Below are 19,463 nucleotides of genomic sequence, written 5' to 3' on the forward strand. Positions count from 1 at the left end.
GTACTTTACATCTTGCTCCCTATGGGTCTGGCTGGTGACTCCCGACTCAGCCTTCCTCTTCCAAGAATTTTCCTCTCTCCTTATTCTGCCTATACTATACTTCCTGCCTGGCTACTGGCCAATCAGCATCTTATTTATCAATCAATCAGAGCAACACATTCACAGCATACAGAGCTGTATCCACAGCATTCAATCATGTTATTTTTCTTCCTCCAGTCTTCCCAGATTCTCTCTATCTCCTTACCCACCCAATTACATTTTCCTTCTCTCTCTCTCAGAACAAATAAAATAACAAATGAATGAATAAATAAATAGATAAATAAATAAATAAATCTAAGAGGAAACAGACAATACAAAAAGAAAAGAAAGCCCACAAAATTTCCATTTTGTACTAGCCAGCTACCCCTGTGCATGCGTCCTGCCCTGGAGTGATTTTGACATATCCAGTGGCACTCTGTTCCCACCAGGCATCAATCATACAGTTTCTTGATAATTGGCCAAACTAGAAAATCTAAAAGAAATGCATGAATATCTTGGTAAATATGACCTACCAAAGTTAAATCATGGTTAAATAAACAATTTAATCTAACTCTTGATCCCTAGTAAAATATAAGCAACAATTCAGTATCTCCCATCCAGGACCTGGAGAGGTCATTCAGTTGTTTAGAACAATTGGCTATTCTCCCAGAGGATTAGGGTTTGATTCCCAGTACCCAGATAGCAGCACACAACTGTTTGTAACTCTAGTTCCAGGAGATCTGATGCCCTCTTCTAGCCTCTGTGGGCACCAGACACACATGTGGTGTGCAGACATACACGAAGGCAAACACCTATATACACAAATTTTAATTGAATTGAATAAAACCTCCCAACCAAAAAAGCCCAGGATCAAATTTATTTGGCACAGAATTGTACCAGACCTTTTACCAGAGCTTAAGCAAAGAACTAATGCCAACACTCAAAGTATTCTGTAAAATAGAAACTGAAATAACATTTCCTAATTCTTCTTGTGAAGCCACAATTGTCCTAATACCAAAGCTACATAAAGACTCAAGATAAAAATTATAGATCAATATCCTTTATGAACATAGATGTAAACATTCTCAATAAAATACTTGCAAACTGAATTTAAAAAACACATCAAAAATATTTCCAACTATGGGGCTGGAGAGATGGCTCAGAGGTTAATATTGACTCCTCTTCTAGAGGACCTATGGTAGGTTCCCAGCATCCATATGGCAGCACACAATCATCTGTAACTATAGTTCCAGAGGATCAAACATCCCTTCTGCCCTTCTTGGGCGCTGCATGCATGTGATGCACAGACATATACTACATGCAGATAAATGGTCATATACAATACATAAATAAATTAAAAAATTTAAAAAGTTATCTGATGGGCTGGAGAGATGGCTCAGAGGTTAAGAGCACTGATTGCTCTTCCAAAAGACCTGGGTTCAATTCCCAGCACACACATGGCGCAAACAACTGTCTATAACTCCAAGATCTGACACCCTCACAGAAGACATACATGCAGGCAAAACACGAATGCACATATAATAAAACTTAAATAAATAAATTATTTTTTAAGTTATCTACCATGATCAGGGATGTATAGATTATTAAACATGTATAAATTAATAAACATAATACACCACATAAACAGACTGGAAGACAAAACTGCATGGTCATCTCATTAAATGCAGAAAGGGACTTTGACAACATTTCAGAATTAGTTATTCATAAAGATAATGACAAAGTTCTTAGTACTTCACAATGATGTGACCTATACTTGAATCTCACTCCAAAATTCTAGGGCAGTATCATTCAGTCATCTTGTTCAATTATCCCACTGTAAGACATCGCCTACAATGTCAAAGATAAAATCAATCTCCTTGCTTAGTGATGTGTTACAATTTTTGTATCAAAAAAGTCTTGCCATGCAGCTTAGCTTGGCTTGAACCTGAGATCCCCCGTCGCAGCTATGTATTTTGATGTTGGTATGTGTGTATTTCTGGAAGGCTATTTTTTTCTAGGTAATTCAAATTAGTCTGCTTTTACATAAAGGATTTCCTTCCACACATTGCCTCTACTAAAAACTGTCTTGCAGTCATGTGTTTGCTAGAACACCTGTGTGTTGTCTCTGAGGAAGTACCAAGAGGTTTCTAGAACACCTCTCTCTCTTTGCACTAATGTGTTTGACAGAAAACCTATGTGTAGTCTCTGAGGAGGTACTAAGAGGTTTCCAGAACACCTCTCTGAACTCAGGGAAATAGAGACTTACTTTGGCTCTCAATTTGAGGGGATGTTGTGCAGCTAAAGACTGATGATGTGTCTCTGCAGCTCCCAGAGCAAGTGGTGGTTGCTTGCTAGCATCAGTACCAATAAACAGAAAGGGGAGTGAGGTGCCCAGCTGGACCCCAAGTCTTGAACTGGTGCCTGTCTTCCTCCTTTGGTCAATCCTTTCTGGAAATGCCCTCACAGACAACATCTAGTAGTGTGCCTTGATAATACTCTTAATATGGTCAGGTTGACAATCCAAATTAACTACTACAAGTCAAGGCCACCAGATCCCTGTTTAGGATACCAGAGTTTATCTCCCATTAAGATATTGCTCATTCCCTAAGAAAAATATTTAACTTTAAAGTGCTTAAACCACTGAGGCATCGTCCCAACCCCAGCTTTCATAGTCTTAAAGAAGCATGTGTACCTGGTTCAGAAACATCAAGGAAAATATGACTTCTTGAATCTCTTTTGCACGTGGCTATCTCTGTTTCCACTTGTCTGCCATGCTGTGACGGTCCAGTGGAACGTATCCAGATGCCAACTCCATGGTGTTTGTACATTGCAGTCACCGAAACTGTGCCAAACCCTCTTTGTGTACAAGCTGCCCACACTCAGATACTTTGTTATAACAACAGAAAATGAACAAAGAGAGTGAACAAATTAGGAACATTTGTTTAAAGGAATATAGAGTATCTTAGTTTTGAGTACAGAAGGAATTGACATCTCCATATCAGAGTAATTAATCTCTCTAAGACACATGATTCATCTACCTCACAGAGTTACTGCACATAAAGTCTTACATACTGTAAAGGTCTTGTGAAGGGTAGCAATAATTATTATTCCAAAGTTTGGAATAATTTTCTTCTGGGGAATCCAAAAACCAGCTATGACTTTTCTCTGGGGAGGAAAGAGGAGATGAAAATAAAGTAATATAAATTAATAACCAAGGTCTCAAAGATGTGAGACAACAGAAATATCTTCTACTTAAAGAAAAATGAGGTGGGAAGAATATTCTTGGGAGCTCCCCTTAATTCCAAGTAGATGACTTGCATGACACTCAAAAGTTTTGGAAGTGGACAAATTAAGCCTACATAATTAAAATAGAGGTAGGTATACTGCTTGTGTGTATGTGTGTGTATGTGTGTGAGAGAGAGCAATAATGACTTTCATGACAAATAATTTCAGCATAACATACATGCCTCAAGTATGTAATCCAATATGTTAGTATACTCACATCTGTATGACAAGCACCATTCTCTCAGTCCACATTTTGCTATGATTGACATAAATCCCATACCCATTAGCAATTCTTTCCATTCCTTTCTCCTCTCTGCCTTCTTTCTCTTCAGATACTCCTGTGCTGGACATTTTCATATAAATGGGATTATGCAATGTATAGTCACTTCTGGCTGGCTTGTGTCACTTAGCATCATGTTTTCAAGGGCCCTCCATGCTGTACTGTTTTCCTTATTCCATTGTCAGGGTGCATGGCATTTTATCTACATACTCATCCTTGGTGGACATTTACATTTTCCCATTTTGACTGTTATGTATTATGCTCCTGGGTCTGGGATTGCAGAGTCACCAGATAAATTCATGGTTTGCCTTTGCAGGACCAGCCATATATTTTCCAAATGGGCCATGTCATTTTCCATGCTCATAATCAATATATGAGGGGGTGGTGTTGCTTTCCCATGTCCTTGCTAAAGCCTCTTATTATCAGACCCCTGTGTGCACACATCTCCTAGTGGCAGGCAGTGACGTTGTGCTATCTTCTTGCTCACGGATTTTATATTTTAGAAAAGTTTCAGGTTTACAGGAAAATTTTTCAGAAGCAGAGTTCCCATATCTCATTTTTTCCCAGCCTCCCACATAGAGTCCCCTGGTACAAACATCTTGGATTAGTGTGGTCCTGGTGTTGTAAGTGATGAGTCAATATAGATGCACTCTCAGTGACTAGTCTCCAGTTTGCATTACAGTTAATTCTTAGATTTGTCCAGTCCTATACATTTTGACAAATACATAATTTTTTAGACTCATCATTAAATCATCATATCAGAATTGTTTGGCTCTCTAACACTCTTATGAACTCTATCTGTTCACTCCACCTCCAAAACAAACAAACAAACAAAAAACCAGAAGGCACTGATAAGACTACAATGTTAGTAATTTTGCTTTTTCTAGAGTATCTTGTGGTTACAGGGCTGGAACTGTGCAGTGTGTAACCCTTTCTCAATATTCTTTTCACGTAGAAATAAGCATTTTTTCATTCCTTTGCATTGCTTAACAGTGCTTCTCCTCCTCTAATTCTTCTCTTCCTCTCTTTCTCTTCCTCTTTTTCCCTTAGTTCCTCTGTTGTAGAATATTATCTTAAGATGTGTTACATTTGTTTATGCTGTGGAACATTTGTTTAATGATGCAAAGATGTGTTGCATTCTTTTATGTTACATTTGTTTAACTCTGTGAAGCTGTGTTACTGTACTTGTCTAAAACACATAATTGGTCTAATAAAAGCTGAACAGCCAATAGTGAGGCAGAAGAAGGGGTAGGTGGGGTTGGCAGGAAGAGAAAATAAATAGAAGGAGAAAAAGCAAGAGAGAAGGAGCAAGAAAAGAAAAGGCCAGCCACCCAGGCACACAGCCAGACACAGAATAAGAAGGAAAGAAAAGATATACAGAAATAGAGAAAAGTAAAAGCCCAGAGGCAAAAGGTAGATGGGCTAATTTAAGTTAAGAAAAGCTTGGCTAGAAACAAGTCAAGCTAAGGCTGGGCATTTATAAGTTAGAATAAGACTTCATGTGTGATTTATTTGGGAGCTGGGTGGTGGGCCCTTCCCCTCAAAGAGTAAAAGAGTAAAAAAAAAAAAAAAAAAAAACCAAAAACAAAAACAAAACAAAACACAACACAACAAAACAAAAACCAATAACTACATTTTGGCATACCAATGTGGGTCTCTCAAATTTCCATGTAGGACCTGAGAAAGCTGTTTAAAAAGGGGGGGGATATGGCTCCTTTAAGAGTTTCTGCCTTCTGGTGAGCCCTTGAGCAACCAGTATGTTGAGCAGGAACAAAGAACTAAGTAAAAACGACTGCCACAGTATAAACATCAGCATTCTAGAACTCCAGGAAGGTTGAATGTAGTTCCTGGACTCAACCCTGGCCAGGTTGTGAGCTTTAGGCTAGGCTCTCATGATCTGAGAGCAGGCAGAGCCAGCCAAGAGCCACATGGAGGATTCAGGTATAGCCTAGCAGTTTAAAGTTTGCTCACACTGTCAAAAAAGACTAGAGATATGCCATAAAAGATGTCCAGACAGAAAAACCTCTAAACAGGTTACAGTGTGTTTTCCAATGTGTGTAGGCTTAAAAAAAAAAAAAAAGAAAAGAAAAGAAAGTGGGTATAGGCAGTTATAGAAAGAAAGAAGTAGTTTTAAAAATAAAGTCTTTAAAAAGACAGTAAAATTAATATAAAAGAAAAAGCCATATAAAGATGGGAAATATACAGGGAATCTGGATCTTGTATAGTATTGTCTTGATTTTGAATTTTTTTTTTTGGTTTTTTGAGACAGGGTTTCTCTGTGTAGCTTTGCGCCTTTCCTGGAACTTGCTTTGGAGACCAGGCTGGCCTCGAACTCACAGAGATCCACCTGCCTCTGCCTCCCAAGTGCTGAGATTAAAGGCGTGCGCCACCACCGCCTGGCGGATTTTGAATTTTTTTGATACTGATGGGCAGAAGATAGCTGCCAGGAGACATGGACTTGTGAACAGGACTGCAAAATTGAACCAACCTAGATACCTTAGGGCTGTCTTAACTTTTAAAAAGATGTCAAAAAACATATTTGTCAAGTGGAAATAAAAATGTTTTGGAGTTTTGTTCCCACAAGAGGTGAGAGGTTGTGGATTCCTTCAGAAACAATGTGAATAAGGTATGACAAGGAGAGACCTTCTCAATCTTGACAGGTGATATCTATCAACAAAAGTTATAGCTCATCTTCCCAGGACTTGGCCATATCCCAAATCTTCTCGCTGGACCCTATAAATGCCTTCACTCACAGATAACAGGGAGCAGTCTACAGAAAAATGATGCCCACATTCCCAGGAGTTAAGGGGTATAGGTGGTCTTTGGTTATTTATTGGGTTATAGATGTTTGCTATCATTTAAGAAAATATAGTATATTGATACAAATTTAAAGTTATTTTTTGTTACACCGAACATATGTTTCTGCTCTTATTTAAGGTATTGCACCTCTAAGTTCATTTAAAAATGTAAGGTAAAGTTCTAATTTTTGAAAGCTATTATTATAATTTATATTTATATTATATTTAGGATGATCATGAAACACAGGTTAGTCATCTCCAACAATCAAATTTATAGATATGTTAGGCATGTTTAAACTGTTTTTGCCTTGACTGCTTGACAGTATGCTCTATAAACTGGACATGCAGGACCCACAGAAAAGGGACTGATAAACTTTGTCAAAACAAGGTGGGATGGTCTTTCAGGGTTTCTGCTTCACATAAGAGTATGCTAGACATTCTACAGGACACAGAGGAAAGCAACTGACAAACTTTGCCAATATAAGGCCAGACAGTCCTTCAAATTTCCTGCTTCATTGAAAAAGTCTGTCAGATACTCCAAGCCTGTAGGATGGATGCCCCAACACTGCAGAGGAACTTTGGGTGACTGTCCAGGCAGACAAATGTTTCTGTCATTTCTAGAGTTTTGGAAGTTGCTTGCAATGCAATTCCTCTTTACTCAAGCAATATTATATCCTTCTGGGGTCTTAGATGGAGTTGAAGTCTAGAGAGTAAAGGCTGCAGTTTTCCTTAATTATGATAGAAAGTAAATTAGGTATAAAACTTTGGACTCACTAAGATAAGATAGATAAGGAGTATTTTCTCTAAATTTGCTAGAAAAAAATGGACTGAATATTGTAAATGTAGTTCTTGATAACTATTTCTGTTGTATATAGTTTTACTATGTTAAAATTAAAACTTTTCATTTTTATTTAGACAAAAATGGGGAAATGTTGTAGAAAATTATTTTAGGATGTGTTACATTTGTTTATGCTGTGGAACATTTGTTTAATGATGCAAAGATGTATTGCATTCTTTTATGTTACATTTGTTTAACTCTGTGATGCTGTGTAACTGTGCCCATCTAAAACACCTGATTGGTCTAATAAAGAGCAGAATGGCCAATAGTGAGGCAGAAGAAAGGATAGGTAGGGCTGGCAGGAGGAGAGAATGAACAGAAGGAGAAAAAGCAAGAGAGAAGGAGCCAGAAACGAAGGGGGCAGCCACATAGCCAGACAGGGAACGAGAAGGAAGGAGAAGATTCACAGAAATAGAGAAAGGTCAAAAGCCAGAGGCAAAAGGTAGATGGGCTAATTTATGAAAAGTTGGTTAGAAACAAGCCAAGCAAGGCTGGGCATTTATTAAGACTCCACGTGTGATTTATTTGGGAGCTGGCTAGTGAGCCCCCAAAGAGTACAAGAAAAAATTCCTCTTTTCTTGCTACATTGTTGAGGATCTACCCAAGGCCTTGTGCACAATGGGCCAGCACTGGACAACTAAGCTACACCTCAGCCAAAAACATTTCTTTTTATCACTGAGTAATAGTCCATTGTGTAGATTATTGATGTGCCATCATCTGTTCATCTAGTCACCTGGTGTGGGACATCTTAGTTATTCCCAAGTCTTGGTAATTATGAAGAAAAACTGCTATAAAGTCAAGTGAAAACTTTCATCTGACAAGACCAGATCATCTGGGTAATAGCTAAAAAGCATAATAGTCATATGACAACAGAATGTTAGCCTGTGCAGAAACAGAAAAATTTATTATGTCTGGACCATTTTTATTTCCCCCAGCAGTGATGGGATTCCTTTTGCTCTGTATCCACACTGCACCAGTGTTATCAGCACTTGGTATTACAACCCATGTCCAGGGCTACTTAACTTGTTATTTAATGTATGATTCACCAGTCACATGTAATGTTGCATACCTTTCCACATGTTTATTTTCCATTCCCATATTGTCTTACAAAATTTATGTGTATGTATTCAGATATTAAAACAAACAAAAGCAAAACCGCAAGTGGGTGGGCTAATTTCATGTCAATCTGGAGTCATCTGGAAAGAGGGAATCTCAACTGAGAAAATAACCCCGCCAGACTATGCCATGGACAAGCCTGTGGTACATTTTCTTGACTAGTGATTGATGAGGGAGGGCCCGGCTCATTGAGTGGTTCCATCCCTGGACTGGTGGTCCCGGGTTCTAAAAGAAAGCAGACTTAGTAAGCCAATAAACAGCCTTCCTCTGTGGCTTCAACTTCAGTTCTTGTCTCCAGGTTCCTGCCCTGAGTTCCCTAGATGATGGACTTCACTCTGTAAGATGAAATATACCCTTTCCTCCTCAAGTGACTTTAAGTCATGCTGTTTTACCACCACAATAGAAACCTACCTAAAACACCTAGAGGTTTCACTTATGATGTCTTGTGAAAGTTTTGTAATATTCTTATACAGTATTTTGATTTAATTTTTATAAGCTGTCAGGTCCGAGTCTGAACTCATCATTTTGCATATGGATATTACACTATTCCAGGACCAATACTAGAAGATTACTCTCCATTGAATCATCTTTGCTCCTTGATTAATTATGTAGATGAGTTATTTATGTTGTATTGGTGGGCTGTGATGACCTATTGCTTTGACCTTGTCCTGTTGTTTTTAACAACAACAACAACAAAATACCTAATGTCACATTGTCTATTTCACTGTACCTTTGTAGTAAGTTTTGAAGAGAGGCATGACTAGTCCTCTGACTCCATTAGTATTGCATTGGATTTATGTATCTTGTACCCTTTCTATATAAGAATTAGAATAAACTTATTTATAGAAATAAATCACTTGCTGGATTTTGAGTAAAATTGTGCTGAATCTATCTGTTTGAAGTTGTGAATTGACATCTTGCAAATATGGATCTTGTTTTCATAGACATGCCACCATGAGCATATCTGCCCCCCAAATTTGGTTTCTAATACCCTTCCCCACTAAAAGGAGCTTGGGCAAGGCTCTAGAAAAGGCTGGCAAAGAAGATACAAGATAGACCTGAGATAGTTCATTGTGACAGATATTGAAGAATGACTAAAAATAAATAAATACATATCAAGAAGGGAAAAGATCTTAATGATCAAATCTGAAACAAATGGAGCTTTGAAGTGATTAAAAACAGACACATTATAAAGCACTGGCAATGTGGACACTTTTGTCATGAAACAGCAAGACAAGCTGAGGATCTGTATAAATGCAATATGCCAGCCTCAACTCAATCTATACTGAAAGAAAAATATGCTCAGTCACTTGAAAAAATTACAACATAGATAATAGATATTGTTAGATTCCCCAGAGTTGCCCAAACTACTGTGGCTATTTGTTGTTTTTAAAAATATGCTTCGAATTACTTTGGGAAGTAGGTCATAGGTTCAACTCATGCTCTGCCAGCTCAAGGCAGTTTCTGCAACTACGCATGTGAGTTCATCTGCACCGCTGTGTGCACTGCTCAGTGTGCATGCGACAAAGCAAATGGAGTTTAAGACTAGGAATTGGTGAATCCCAATAAAGGACACACAGGATTTCTTATACCATACTTGCAGTATTTCTCTTTAGTGTGAAATTCTTCCAAATAAGATGTATGAAAGCTTGAGTTCAGCATACACAAAAATTAGGAGGCATTTGCAAGCAAAAGGTATGATAGCACTGTGTATTCTGAAGAGCATCTGTGGAAGATGACTAAGGCCTTGAATTTGGCTGATCCTGCTTGGTCAGCCTATTTGCTGCACTGTCACTATAGCATGGATCACTGCTCATGGCTTGGCTGAGGCAGTAGTTTTTAAGCTACATGGAATCAATGTCAGGGTCAATTGGTACAACAGACGTAGAATCACATATCTGAGGGTTCGTTGGGTGGAATAAGTGAGGGAAGAGAGTTGAGCAGTACTAGAAAGAGAGAAAGGTAGAACTGTGAGGACAGTCTTCCTTAAACAACAATGTTACAACATGGCATCATAACCCAGAGATCATATCTGGGAATGGCTAGTTGAGCCCCAGTATCATCCAGTCCTCCTCTGTATCATGTGAGAATACAGACACCAAAAGTCACTGTGTGTAGATAATAAAAAGTGTAAATGTGTTCATATGCATAAAAATACCACTCCATTCTTAACAAAAGAAACAAGTATCCACACATTAATGCTTCTGTACAATTCGGGATAATATATAATTTTAGCTGTTTACAAATAACATGTTATGCTTCAAATATTACATAAGGTTGATAATACATTTCTGGCAGAAATAAATATATTGCACTTAAACAGAACTTCATTAGATGTTACTTCATAGTATTAGGCTTATAATTTTTTCCCCATAGAACATTTCCCACGCCCTTCCCCCACCCCACACACTGCATTACAGTGACCTTTCCACGCAATTCATTAAGCAAATGAAGACACAGCAAACAAGGAAACTGTGACAGAGTCTGCCTAACAGGTGATACAGAATTTCATACTTTAGCTAACAAAAGAACTTCTTCAGATTTCTGACAATTTTTAAAAAGCAACTTAATACCATATGTCTTTGTGCTAGAAGTAAAATACAACAAATTGTATCTTTTGTCCAGATGTACTATTTCACACACACACACACACACACACACACACACACACACACACACACACACACACAATTTATTTTCTTTACAGGATGCTCTCTTTAAAAGGGGAAGAGATTGAAATTATATGAGAGAGGCAGATAAAGAAAGCTAAAAAATACTTAGGGATTATTAGCCCATCAAATACTTAAAAATGAGCCTTCCTATATGTAGCTTTCAGGGGAAAAATAAGTGTTTTGGTGTTTTCTAGTATACAGAATAGTAAGCCATGACAAAAGGGTTTATGCTTTCTTAATGTTTTAAAGGTTGATAACCTTCTCTTTGCTTGTTTGTAGCAATGCCTTTCATTCTAAGACAATACAAAAAAAAATGAATATAAAACTCATCCTTCCTGCAGTAACTCTCTAGAGGAACAAGCTAATTTTTTTTTGTCTACTGCTTTGTCAGAGTGAGTATTGTTTTGTTTGTAACAGTTATCAATTCCCTGCCCATTTAACAATGGAAGTGGTTTTTCTTACTCAATAGAATACTGAGTAAAAAACATGAGTTTTAATGTAATGTGTTAGCCTGCTCATTAAGGACTAAAGTCACCACTGAGCTTGCCTGCCTGTCTGAAGGAGTGGGAAGTCCTCCCATCCGTTTTATTTATAGGTAATTTTCCTAACATAATTGTCCTTTGTCCTCTATATTAGCAATGTAGCTTGAAAAGTTAATCTGAAATAAAGAAATAAGATAAATATCCTAACATCTTCCTGAAATGCTCATAGGCAATGTGAGGCATGAGGTTTCATTTCTAATATTTCTTGAGCATGTAAAGGATTCCCTTTGTTTTTATTACTGTGTTTAGGGAGGGGAGGGTTGTATCTGGAGAAGCAAAATGGTGGACATTTGGCCAGTGGTTGGGGAGATAAGATCTAAGAATGGCCCAGAAACAAGTGCAGCTCTTATACAAAGCCCTACACAATGTTTCTGCTACATGATCAATCTCTTTTCAAGAGGTTTTATGTTTCTGTACCCACTTACTACAAATGCTAGTAACCCTTCCCAACAATACACCACTGTTACAAGCTGAAAATGCCAGCAATGGAGCAGACCATTGAGCTAGGAAATGCTACCTAACATTTGTTGATATGCCAGACCCAACTGGGTGTGTTTCCACAAGAACTGCCAAGGACAGCAAGCTGGTAGGATGATTCACTAAATAAAGAATGGGCACAACTCAACTTAGAACTATTGAGTTACATTTTAAAACCAGAGCACGGGTCAGAATCCAGTAAGTTATGAACCAGTCTGTTAGAGTTCAGTGAAGCAAGCCTGGCCTGGTGTCTTCGGCAGCACCGCATTGGGCCAGGCAAAGCGGAAGCCCTGACTTTATTCCAGATATATTGTAAGTCTTGGTTATTATTATTCAATTAGATTTACCTGTTAATATCTAATTCTTGTCTTCAGTTTTGGTGGAATGAACATTCGGATTTTAAATAGTAAATTCCCAAGGGATTTATAAAAATTGAGGACCAGAATAAGTTCCAAAGTTACAGGTGGCTCCCAAGCTTGAGTGCCAGGCATTCCCGTGACTCCATTTCCCTTGGGTGATTTCTGTCTGGTTCATGTAATACCAACTGGGGAAACAAACATCTAGTTAAGAATTTTAGGGCAAAAATTTCAAGAGCCCGCTTTGCTGGCCACCATGCCTTCCACTCAGTTTCATTCTCATATTGCTGAATTGCAAGCAAAATTCTAAAAAGTACTGACAAAAGATTATATTTAACAACAGCAACAACAAAAAACCCACAAACATACTGTGAGGCACACAGATTGGGAAAACTACAAAAACAGTATTAAAACAATCCTTTTGTTGTCATGGAAAAGGAAATGCTGACATACATTCACTTTAATATCACAGCATCCTGTAAAATAGCATCTTTGTTTTTCCTGCAGTGTTTTGTTTCAAGGTGCTTTTGCAAGAGGCCAATCATTAAGTATCAATCCGATAACCTAGCTGTATGGGCATTTATTTTAAACATCACTCACAAGTTGTTTTTAAAAGAAATGCATGTCCATACTTGTCTGGAAACCAACTACCTGTGCATATGACTGTGTGACCCACAAGAAACTAGATTCACCCGCAGTGTGTGGCATGGGAGCTTACAATGATTTTCCTGACAGATCATGTTTCTTTGTAACTCAGCTATGGACTTTGTGGAGATTATCAAGGGCAACATCTAAAGCCAGCATCCCACACTCAGGCTGTGTGTGGTACCCTGTTTCACAGGTTGGACTCGGCCTGGAAAGTCATTCCACAAAACTACCAGATAAAATTGTGGAGTGATGTTGTATATTGCATTTATGCCTAAATACACTTCTACAGTCAGGAGTGCTATTTCTCGTGTCTTCTAGCACATTCAACACATTTGAAATAGGAACAGAGCAGAATAAAAACCACACATGAAAATTAAATCAAAATAAAGTTTAGGGGAACTGTGTGAAGCAAACCAGTCACACCCTCAAGGTGGAACACACTGTCTTCAAAGCTGAAGGTCTAATGACTTGAATAAATCTATATGATTAGGGAAATGCATTATTGCGAAATACCAGATATGTTGCCCTGACTGTAAAGGCTAAGATACATGTTGTTCAAAAATAACATATTGATTATATAGAAGTAAAACATAATCTCTAGTGTACTTATAGAGGGGAGGCTTAGGAAGGAAGCAAGAGCTGGGTGAAGCTCTAGTTTGCTGGTAAGAACTGTTAGTGTTTCTGTCAGGGAGTCACAGAATTGACATGCAACTTCATGTTGGCGGCTGAGGAAAATGGAAAGGAGTCCGTAAACGTATCACAGACAGATGAGAGAAGTCAGAGGCAGGGCACATCCCTGCTGTAAGCATACATGAAAGCATGGTGAGCCACCCGTGGGAGAATGGTCATTGGCAAATCCCTGACGACAATGGCGACAGGAATAAAGCAGATTTTAAAAAATCAGAATTTGGCCCAGTATGTTTTAATAGGCAAAAGATCCCCCACCACTGAAGTGAAAATAAAAGGGACTTTGGCTCCTATGACACAGAAATTCCCCTCTGAAGAGAACTACTGTATTTTGATTGTAGTCTGTAAAGGAGAACCTCATCCATCACATTGCATGGGCTCTGGAGAGGTCCTCAGTGGTGATGCCAGCAGCTTATCAAGAATGCAGTGCCCCAAAAGCCAACCTCTTTGATAATAACAGAGCTTCTTACTTTAAAAATAGCATACAGAGGGTTTCCCCTACATAACTGCAAAGTTTTTGCAAGAAAAAGAATTATTAGGAAAAAAAAAAGAAGGAATAAAGACAGAGCTTATGGTGTCACGGCCTGCGGATATGGCAGGAACTTGGTAAAGGCATCACCGTAGGTCCATTCACACCACAGGACGCATTTGTACTAACTCTGCCCCTTCCCCAGCAAACTGACATAAAGGAAACTAAACATGCTTCAGCTACAGCACTACACACATTTCGCTATTGGCTCCCATTTTCTACTGGGAGAAATGGACTTGAGCATTTCAATATGCTATATAGTATTGCCTTCTGGACGATGCTTTGAACCTGTTGAAAGCAGAAAGAAAACCTATACACGAGGATTTCATACAATATGCATCAACAGGACTTTTAACCGCTAGGAATAACGCACCGTGGGATTCCTTTGCCTTAGATCATTAAGCTTTCTAGGTAAACTGATGTTCTGTTAGTTGTAGGAGTGGGCTGACTAAACTTTACACTGATTCTCTTCTGGATCCAACCACAGATGAATCCTGGCCCATGGTGCACTCCCTTACAAGTAGGTTTTACTGTGAGTCCAGCTCTCCGCTTTAATGAGTCCTGTATTTCCTGGAGAGCCCCCGGCTCCAATAACCCACCTCCCACCCACCCATCAATCTCCTATATTTTCATACCCATTTGCACATCCTGGATCTAGCTCCCCCCACTCTCAGAAGAGTCATACAAATGGTGTCATCACCGCAGAGGAGTGGCGTAGTCCTTGGATGGCTGCATAGGGGCCCTGCTGAAAGTAGTGATGGTATCGAGGCATGTGGAAGGAAGGGAATGTGGGACCACTTCCCTGCATGGAGCTGGCAATGGCAGATGGGGTCAGAGGCATTCCCAGGCGGCTGTACGGTGGCAGAGAACCCTGTATAGGGTGAGGAATGGGTGTCGCTATGGACGCTGTGCTGGTGCCAAGAGCAGTCAGGGTCTGCGGATGCTGAAATCCAGGGAAACTGGAAGACGATGACACCCAGGAACTGAGAGACAAATTGTCAGATGTTGTAAAGGCTGATCCTGGAAGAAAAGCATTCATTAGACTCAAGTAGCTACTTAAATATACTGATGAAAAACTAAAGATCAGTTTATGTTCTTTCGTCGTTGTTTTGAGATAGGGTCCTTACTCTGTAGCCCTGTTTGTCCTGAAACTCACTATATAGACCAGGCTGGCCTCAAATTCACTGAAATCTTACCTGCCTTTGCCTCACAAGTGCTGGCATTTAAGGCATGTGCCACTATGCCCAGTTGAAGAACAGTTTATTTTTTTTTTTTTAAAAAATTGCTAGCTCTCCACACCCAAGAGTAGTTGGGTAACACAAACGGGACTCCATTTTTTTTTTTTTAAAGAAGGTATTGGAGAGTTGACTCAGAAGTTGAGAACACTGTCATCCAGGGGACAGGTTCAATCCCAGCATCCACATGGCAACTCACAACTGTCTGTAACTCCAGTCCCATGGGAATCTGATGCCTTCTTCTGACCTCTGCAGGCACCGGGCATGTGCGTGATACACATGCAGGTAAAGCACTCACATATATATATAATAAAATAAATATAAAAAAGAGAGAGAAGAACTCAAAATTGCGTGGTTAAAGACGTGAGGGTGGCTCTGGGAAGAGTTTGGAGAGGGGTGGTGAATATGATCAAAGTACACTATATGAAATTCTCAAAGAATTAATAAAACTATTAACATTTTAAAAACAGGGAAAATGGGGGCTGGAGAGATGGCTCAGCGGTTAAGAGCACTGGCTGCTCTTCCAGAGGTCCTGAGTTCAATTCCCAGCATCCACATGGTGGCTTACAACCATCTGTAATGAGATCTGGCACACAGACAGAACACTGTATACATAATAAATAAGTAAATCTTTTTAAAAAAAAAAAAAAAAGGGAAAATGCTAGATTGCCAGTTCAAAAAGACAAACCAACATGAGACTTATTAGAGCGCAGATCCAACTTTCTAGATAAGAGGACTCCATTGACATCCTACATGGAAGAAGAATGAGCTTAACAGGAAAACACTCAACTGATTGCATGGCCTGCATATTCCACAGTGGCCAAGCAGTGATACTTTGCCAGAGAGTATGTCCTCATTTCCTTAAAGAGCTCCAAATAACTGTAGCACCTCTCTAAAGGAAGCTGAATATGTCTCAGCAAAGCTACCTTTTACCAAAACTATCATGAGAACCCGAAGAATAAATTCTTCTACACCAGGAAAGCTCAGTTTTCCAACTGAGTAATGGTTCATGGCTACCTTTCCCTGGGTTATAAGAAGTGTCCTGTGTTTTCACTAATTGTGTTGCTTGGCATCACAAAAAAGATAGACATGTTTTCCCCATGCAACCATCTTGGGTCCATGGTGGGGCACCAGCAGCCTCTCTTCTGTCTTTCCCCTCATTCACACTTCCTGTGTGCTCAGTCTTCTCTCTGAGCTTTCTGCTCAAGGAAACTGCTCAGTTCTTTTGTTTTGTGTCACATCTGCAGTGTACATTGGACACCCTCATGTACCATTCCCCACTCCTTTTTTGAGATACAGTCTCTCACCATTCTGGAGCTCACTTAGTAGTCCAGGCTGGAAGCCAGTGAGCCCAGGGATTTGCCTGTCTTTGTTTCCCTAACACAGGGAATTGTAAGTGACCAAGCCATCTCTCCAGCCCTTTGTTTAGTTCTTGCTTCAACTATTAGGACCAGTCATGGCCCTTTGTCATGATAATCCTCTTTTAAACGTGTTCATTTTGAACTTCGATCCTAATGAAATATCGCTAACTTTCAAATAATAAAGCTGAGATTCAAAAACAGTAAGAAACTTTTCAGAAGTGTGATTGGGGGCTCTTTGACAGTAAGTCACAGACAAGCCCACCCCTACCCTGATTCAAAGGCTCTGTGTTCTGTTACCAGAAAACACACCCTGGGTGGAGTGCCCACTCAAGCAAAACAATGAGGCATACGAGGATCAGCATTCAAGGCTGCTTTTCTGAAAAGGCTTGAAGGCACTTATCAACATATGTTCCAAGAGGACCAGACATTCCATCAGCAGCCTGCCTTCACCCCCTCTCAAGCGCTCTGGCCTCTAGCATCTCCACATCTGCACTTGGTAGATGGCCTTACCTCGATTTGGAGTTGTTTGACTCTCCTCCCCCAGTACATCCTCTTCTCCATAGGTGCGGATGGGGGAGCGGGCATAGGAATGCTTCTGGATCAGGCTCTCCACACTCTCCCTGTGGAGCAGAGGGACAGACACAGTTCACTTCAGAGAAGTGGTTAGGCATAATTCACTAGTCTACTTTTTCAGCCAAAGGGAAAGACAACATTCAAAGCTTGTACATTTACCCACTGCACAGCGTCTTCTGGGACATGAGTTCAGATGCCTAAGTGCAAATAAATACAACTAGACAGAAATAGAAGGACACAGAGCAATGAAAAATGGTCATAGGAGAATGGAATTTAATGAAGCAAAAACTAATGGATGAATTTACTATAGGATGGCAATGAATCTTCTTATTAACTTCAGCAGATAATGATTCAAAAGAGATATAAATTGATTCAAATGTACTGGCTCAGGATATGATAAAATACTGAGAAAAGTTCATAATATCAGTCCTAAAATGACTAAATATTCACTAACAATGCAAATGCTCAGAGCACATGGCAATATCAAGAGTTTAGATAAAGAACCTTGTAGATCTTTGTATGTTAAAACTGAAAATTACAGAAAAGCTGTGAAGAGAACATGAGCAGCCATTAAGAAACTAAGACCCTTGGAAACACTGCTACCCTGTCTTTGAAGAGGGTCTCCCAAGAGTGCAAATAACTCTTTCGAAAAAAATTAGCTGTGACCTAAAGGCAACACCAAATTAACCACCAAAGGGCCAAAAATGGGTATTTTTTTAAAATTGTGTGGAATGAGAAAGGAGAATCTGAACACCCAACTGCACCCTGAAGAAATAAGAAAATAAATCAAATGTCACAATAACTATTCATTGTAACATTTGACATTTCACATAGATATATCCACACTTGTGAAAAATACTATCTAATTAACAGTGTGTTTGGAGTCCTAAAAGTTTACATAATCATGACAGTGTGAGGGGTCTTATTCCTAATAGATAATGGAGACTGCTCACTTCTGTTTGCCAATGTTTTCTTGATTTCTGTTTGTGGACTGTCACAGCAAAGTCACAATGTCCTAATTGCTGTTGCTGAATTCAAGTATTAAAATGAGTTTTCACCAGTACCCCCAACTTTTTCTTTTTCAAAATTATATTGGTTATTCTACTTCCTTTATTTCCATATAAATTTAGTATTTATTGATTTATTTTTAAGCTAACTAAATTTTAATCAGGATTGTGTCTGAGATGTACATCAACTTATGGAGAATTGACATTTGTAATACTGAATCTTTTTCAGTCCATGAACAGTATTTCGTTCCATTTAGTTATCACTAACACTAAATAGATATAAATACACAGGCCTGACATATCTGAGCCACATTTATCTCAAAATGTTTCATGTTCTAGTAAATGCTCTTTAATTTCAATGTTCAATTTTTCATTTATAGTAAATATAAATGCAATTTTCTTTTGCATGTTGATCTTGTATTTAGTAGTTTTGCTAACACATATTTGTTCCAGCAGCTCTTTTAAAGATTTGCATTTTGTGTATAATCATGATATCTATGATCGTGATTTACATTCTTTGGTTCTGTTCATAATGAATTTAATTTTAATTTTCCACGGTTTGCTACAACGTCCATGATTCCCTGCACAGCTCTGAGTAGAAGTGGTCAGCTCCACTTAGTGAGCTCTCACACCATGTGCACACCATGAGCCCCCAGGGCTTGGTGGGTGTCTCACTGGACTTGGTGTAATGAAATTCACAGAATTGGTCCCTTCTCCTCCCATGTTGCTGAGAAGATTTTTATAAATAAGGAATAAATTTTGTGTTTTGATTTTGCTTTTGTTCTCTTCTGTGTCTACTAAGATTCAAATGAGTTTTGTTTTTCAGTGGGTTAATATGGTCAGTTATATTAGGTGAACTTCTAGTATTTAACTTTGTATTTCGGAGGAAAATTCTAATTGATCATATTAATGTCCTTTTGTTGAATTCAAAATTCCCATTTTGAACTCCCAGAATTATTTTTAAGAATTTTCCCATGTATATTCACAAAGGACTATTTTTCTATTTTGTAATATCTTTCTTCAGTCTTAGACTTAAGGTAA

At 38.8% G+C, this 19,463-nt stretch overlaps 1 protein-coding gene across 2 annotated transcripts in view; it reads right to left on the reverse strand.

Annotated features, from left to right (window-relative positions):
* Positions 1-10,537: 10,537 nt before the first annotated feature.
* Positions 10,538-19,463, reverse strand: part of Tbx20 (T-box transcription factor 20) — a 56,975-nt gene continuing 48,049 nt past the window's right edge. For both annotated transcript variants that reach the window (XM_042280576.2, XM_006991680.3), the window contains exons 7-8: positions 17,353-17,462; positions 10,538-15,266 (exon numbers count right to left, since the gene is read on the reverse strand). In XM_042280576.2, coding sequence (XP_042136510.1) covers positions 14,926-15,266; positions 17,353-17,462 — 451 coding nt within the window. In that variant the 3' untranslated portion in view covers positions 10,538-14,925. The remainder of the gene's footprint in view (positions 15,267-17,352; positions 17,463-19,463) is intronic.

The sequence above is a fragment of the Peromyscus maniculatus genome, chromosome 7 (genome assembly GCF_049852395.1).
Source record: "Peromyscus maniculatus bairdii isolate BWxNUB_F1_BW_parent chromosome 7, HU_Pman_BW_mat_3.1, whole genome shotgun sequence".
NCBI lineage: Eukaryota > Metazoa > Chordata > Mammalia > Rodentia > Cricetidae > Peromyscus > Peromyscus maniculatus.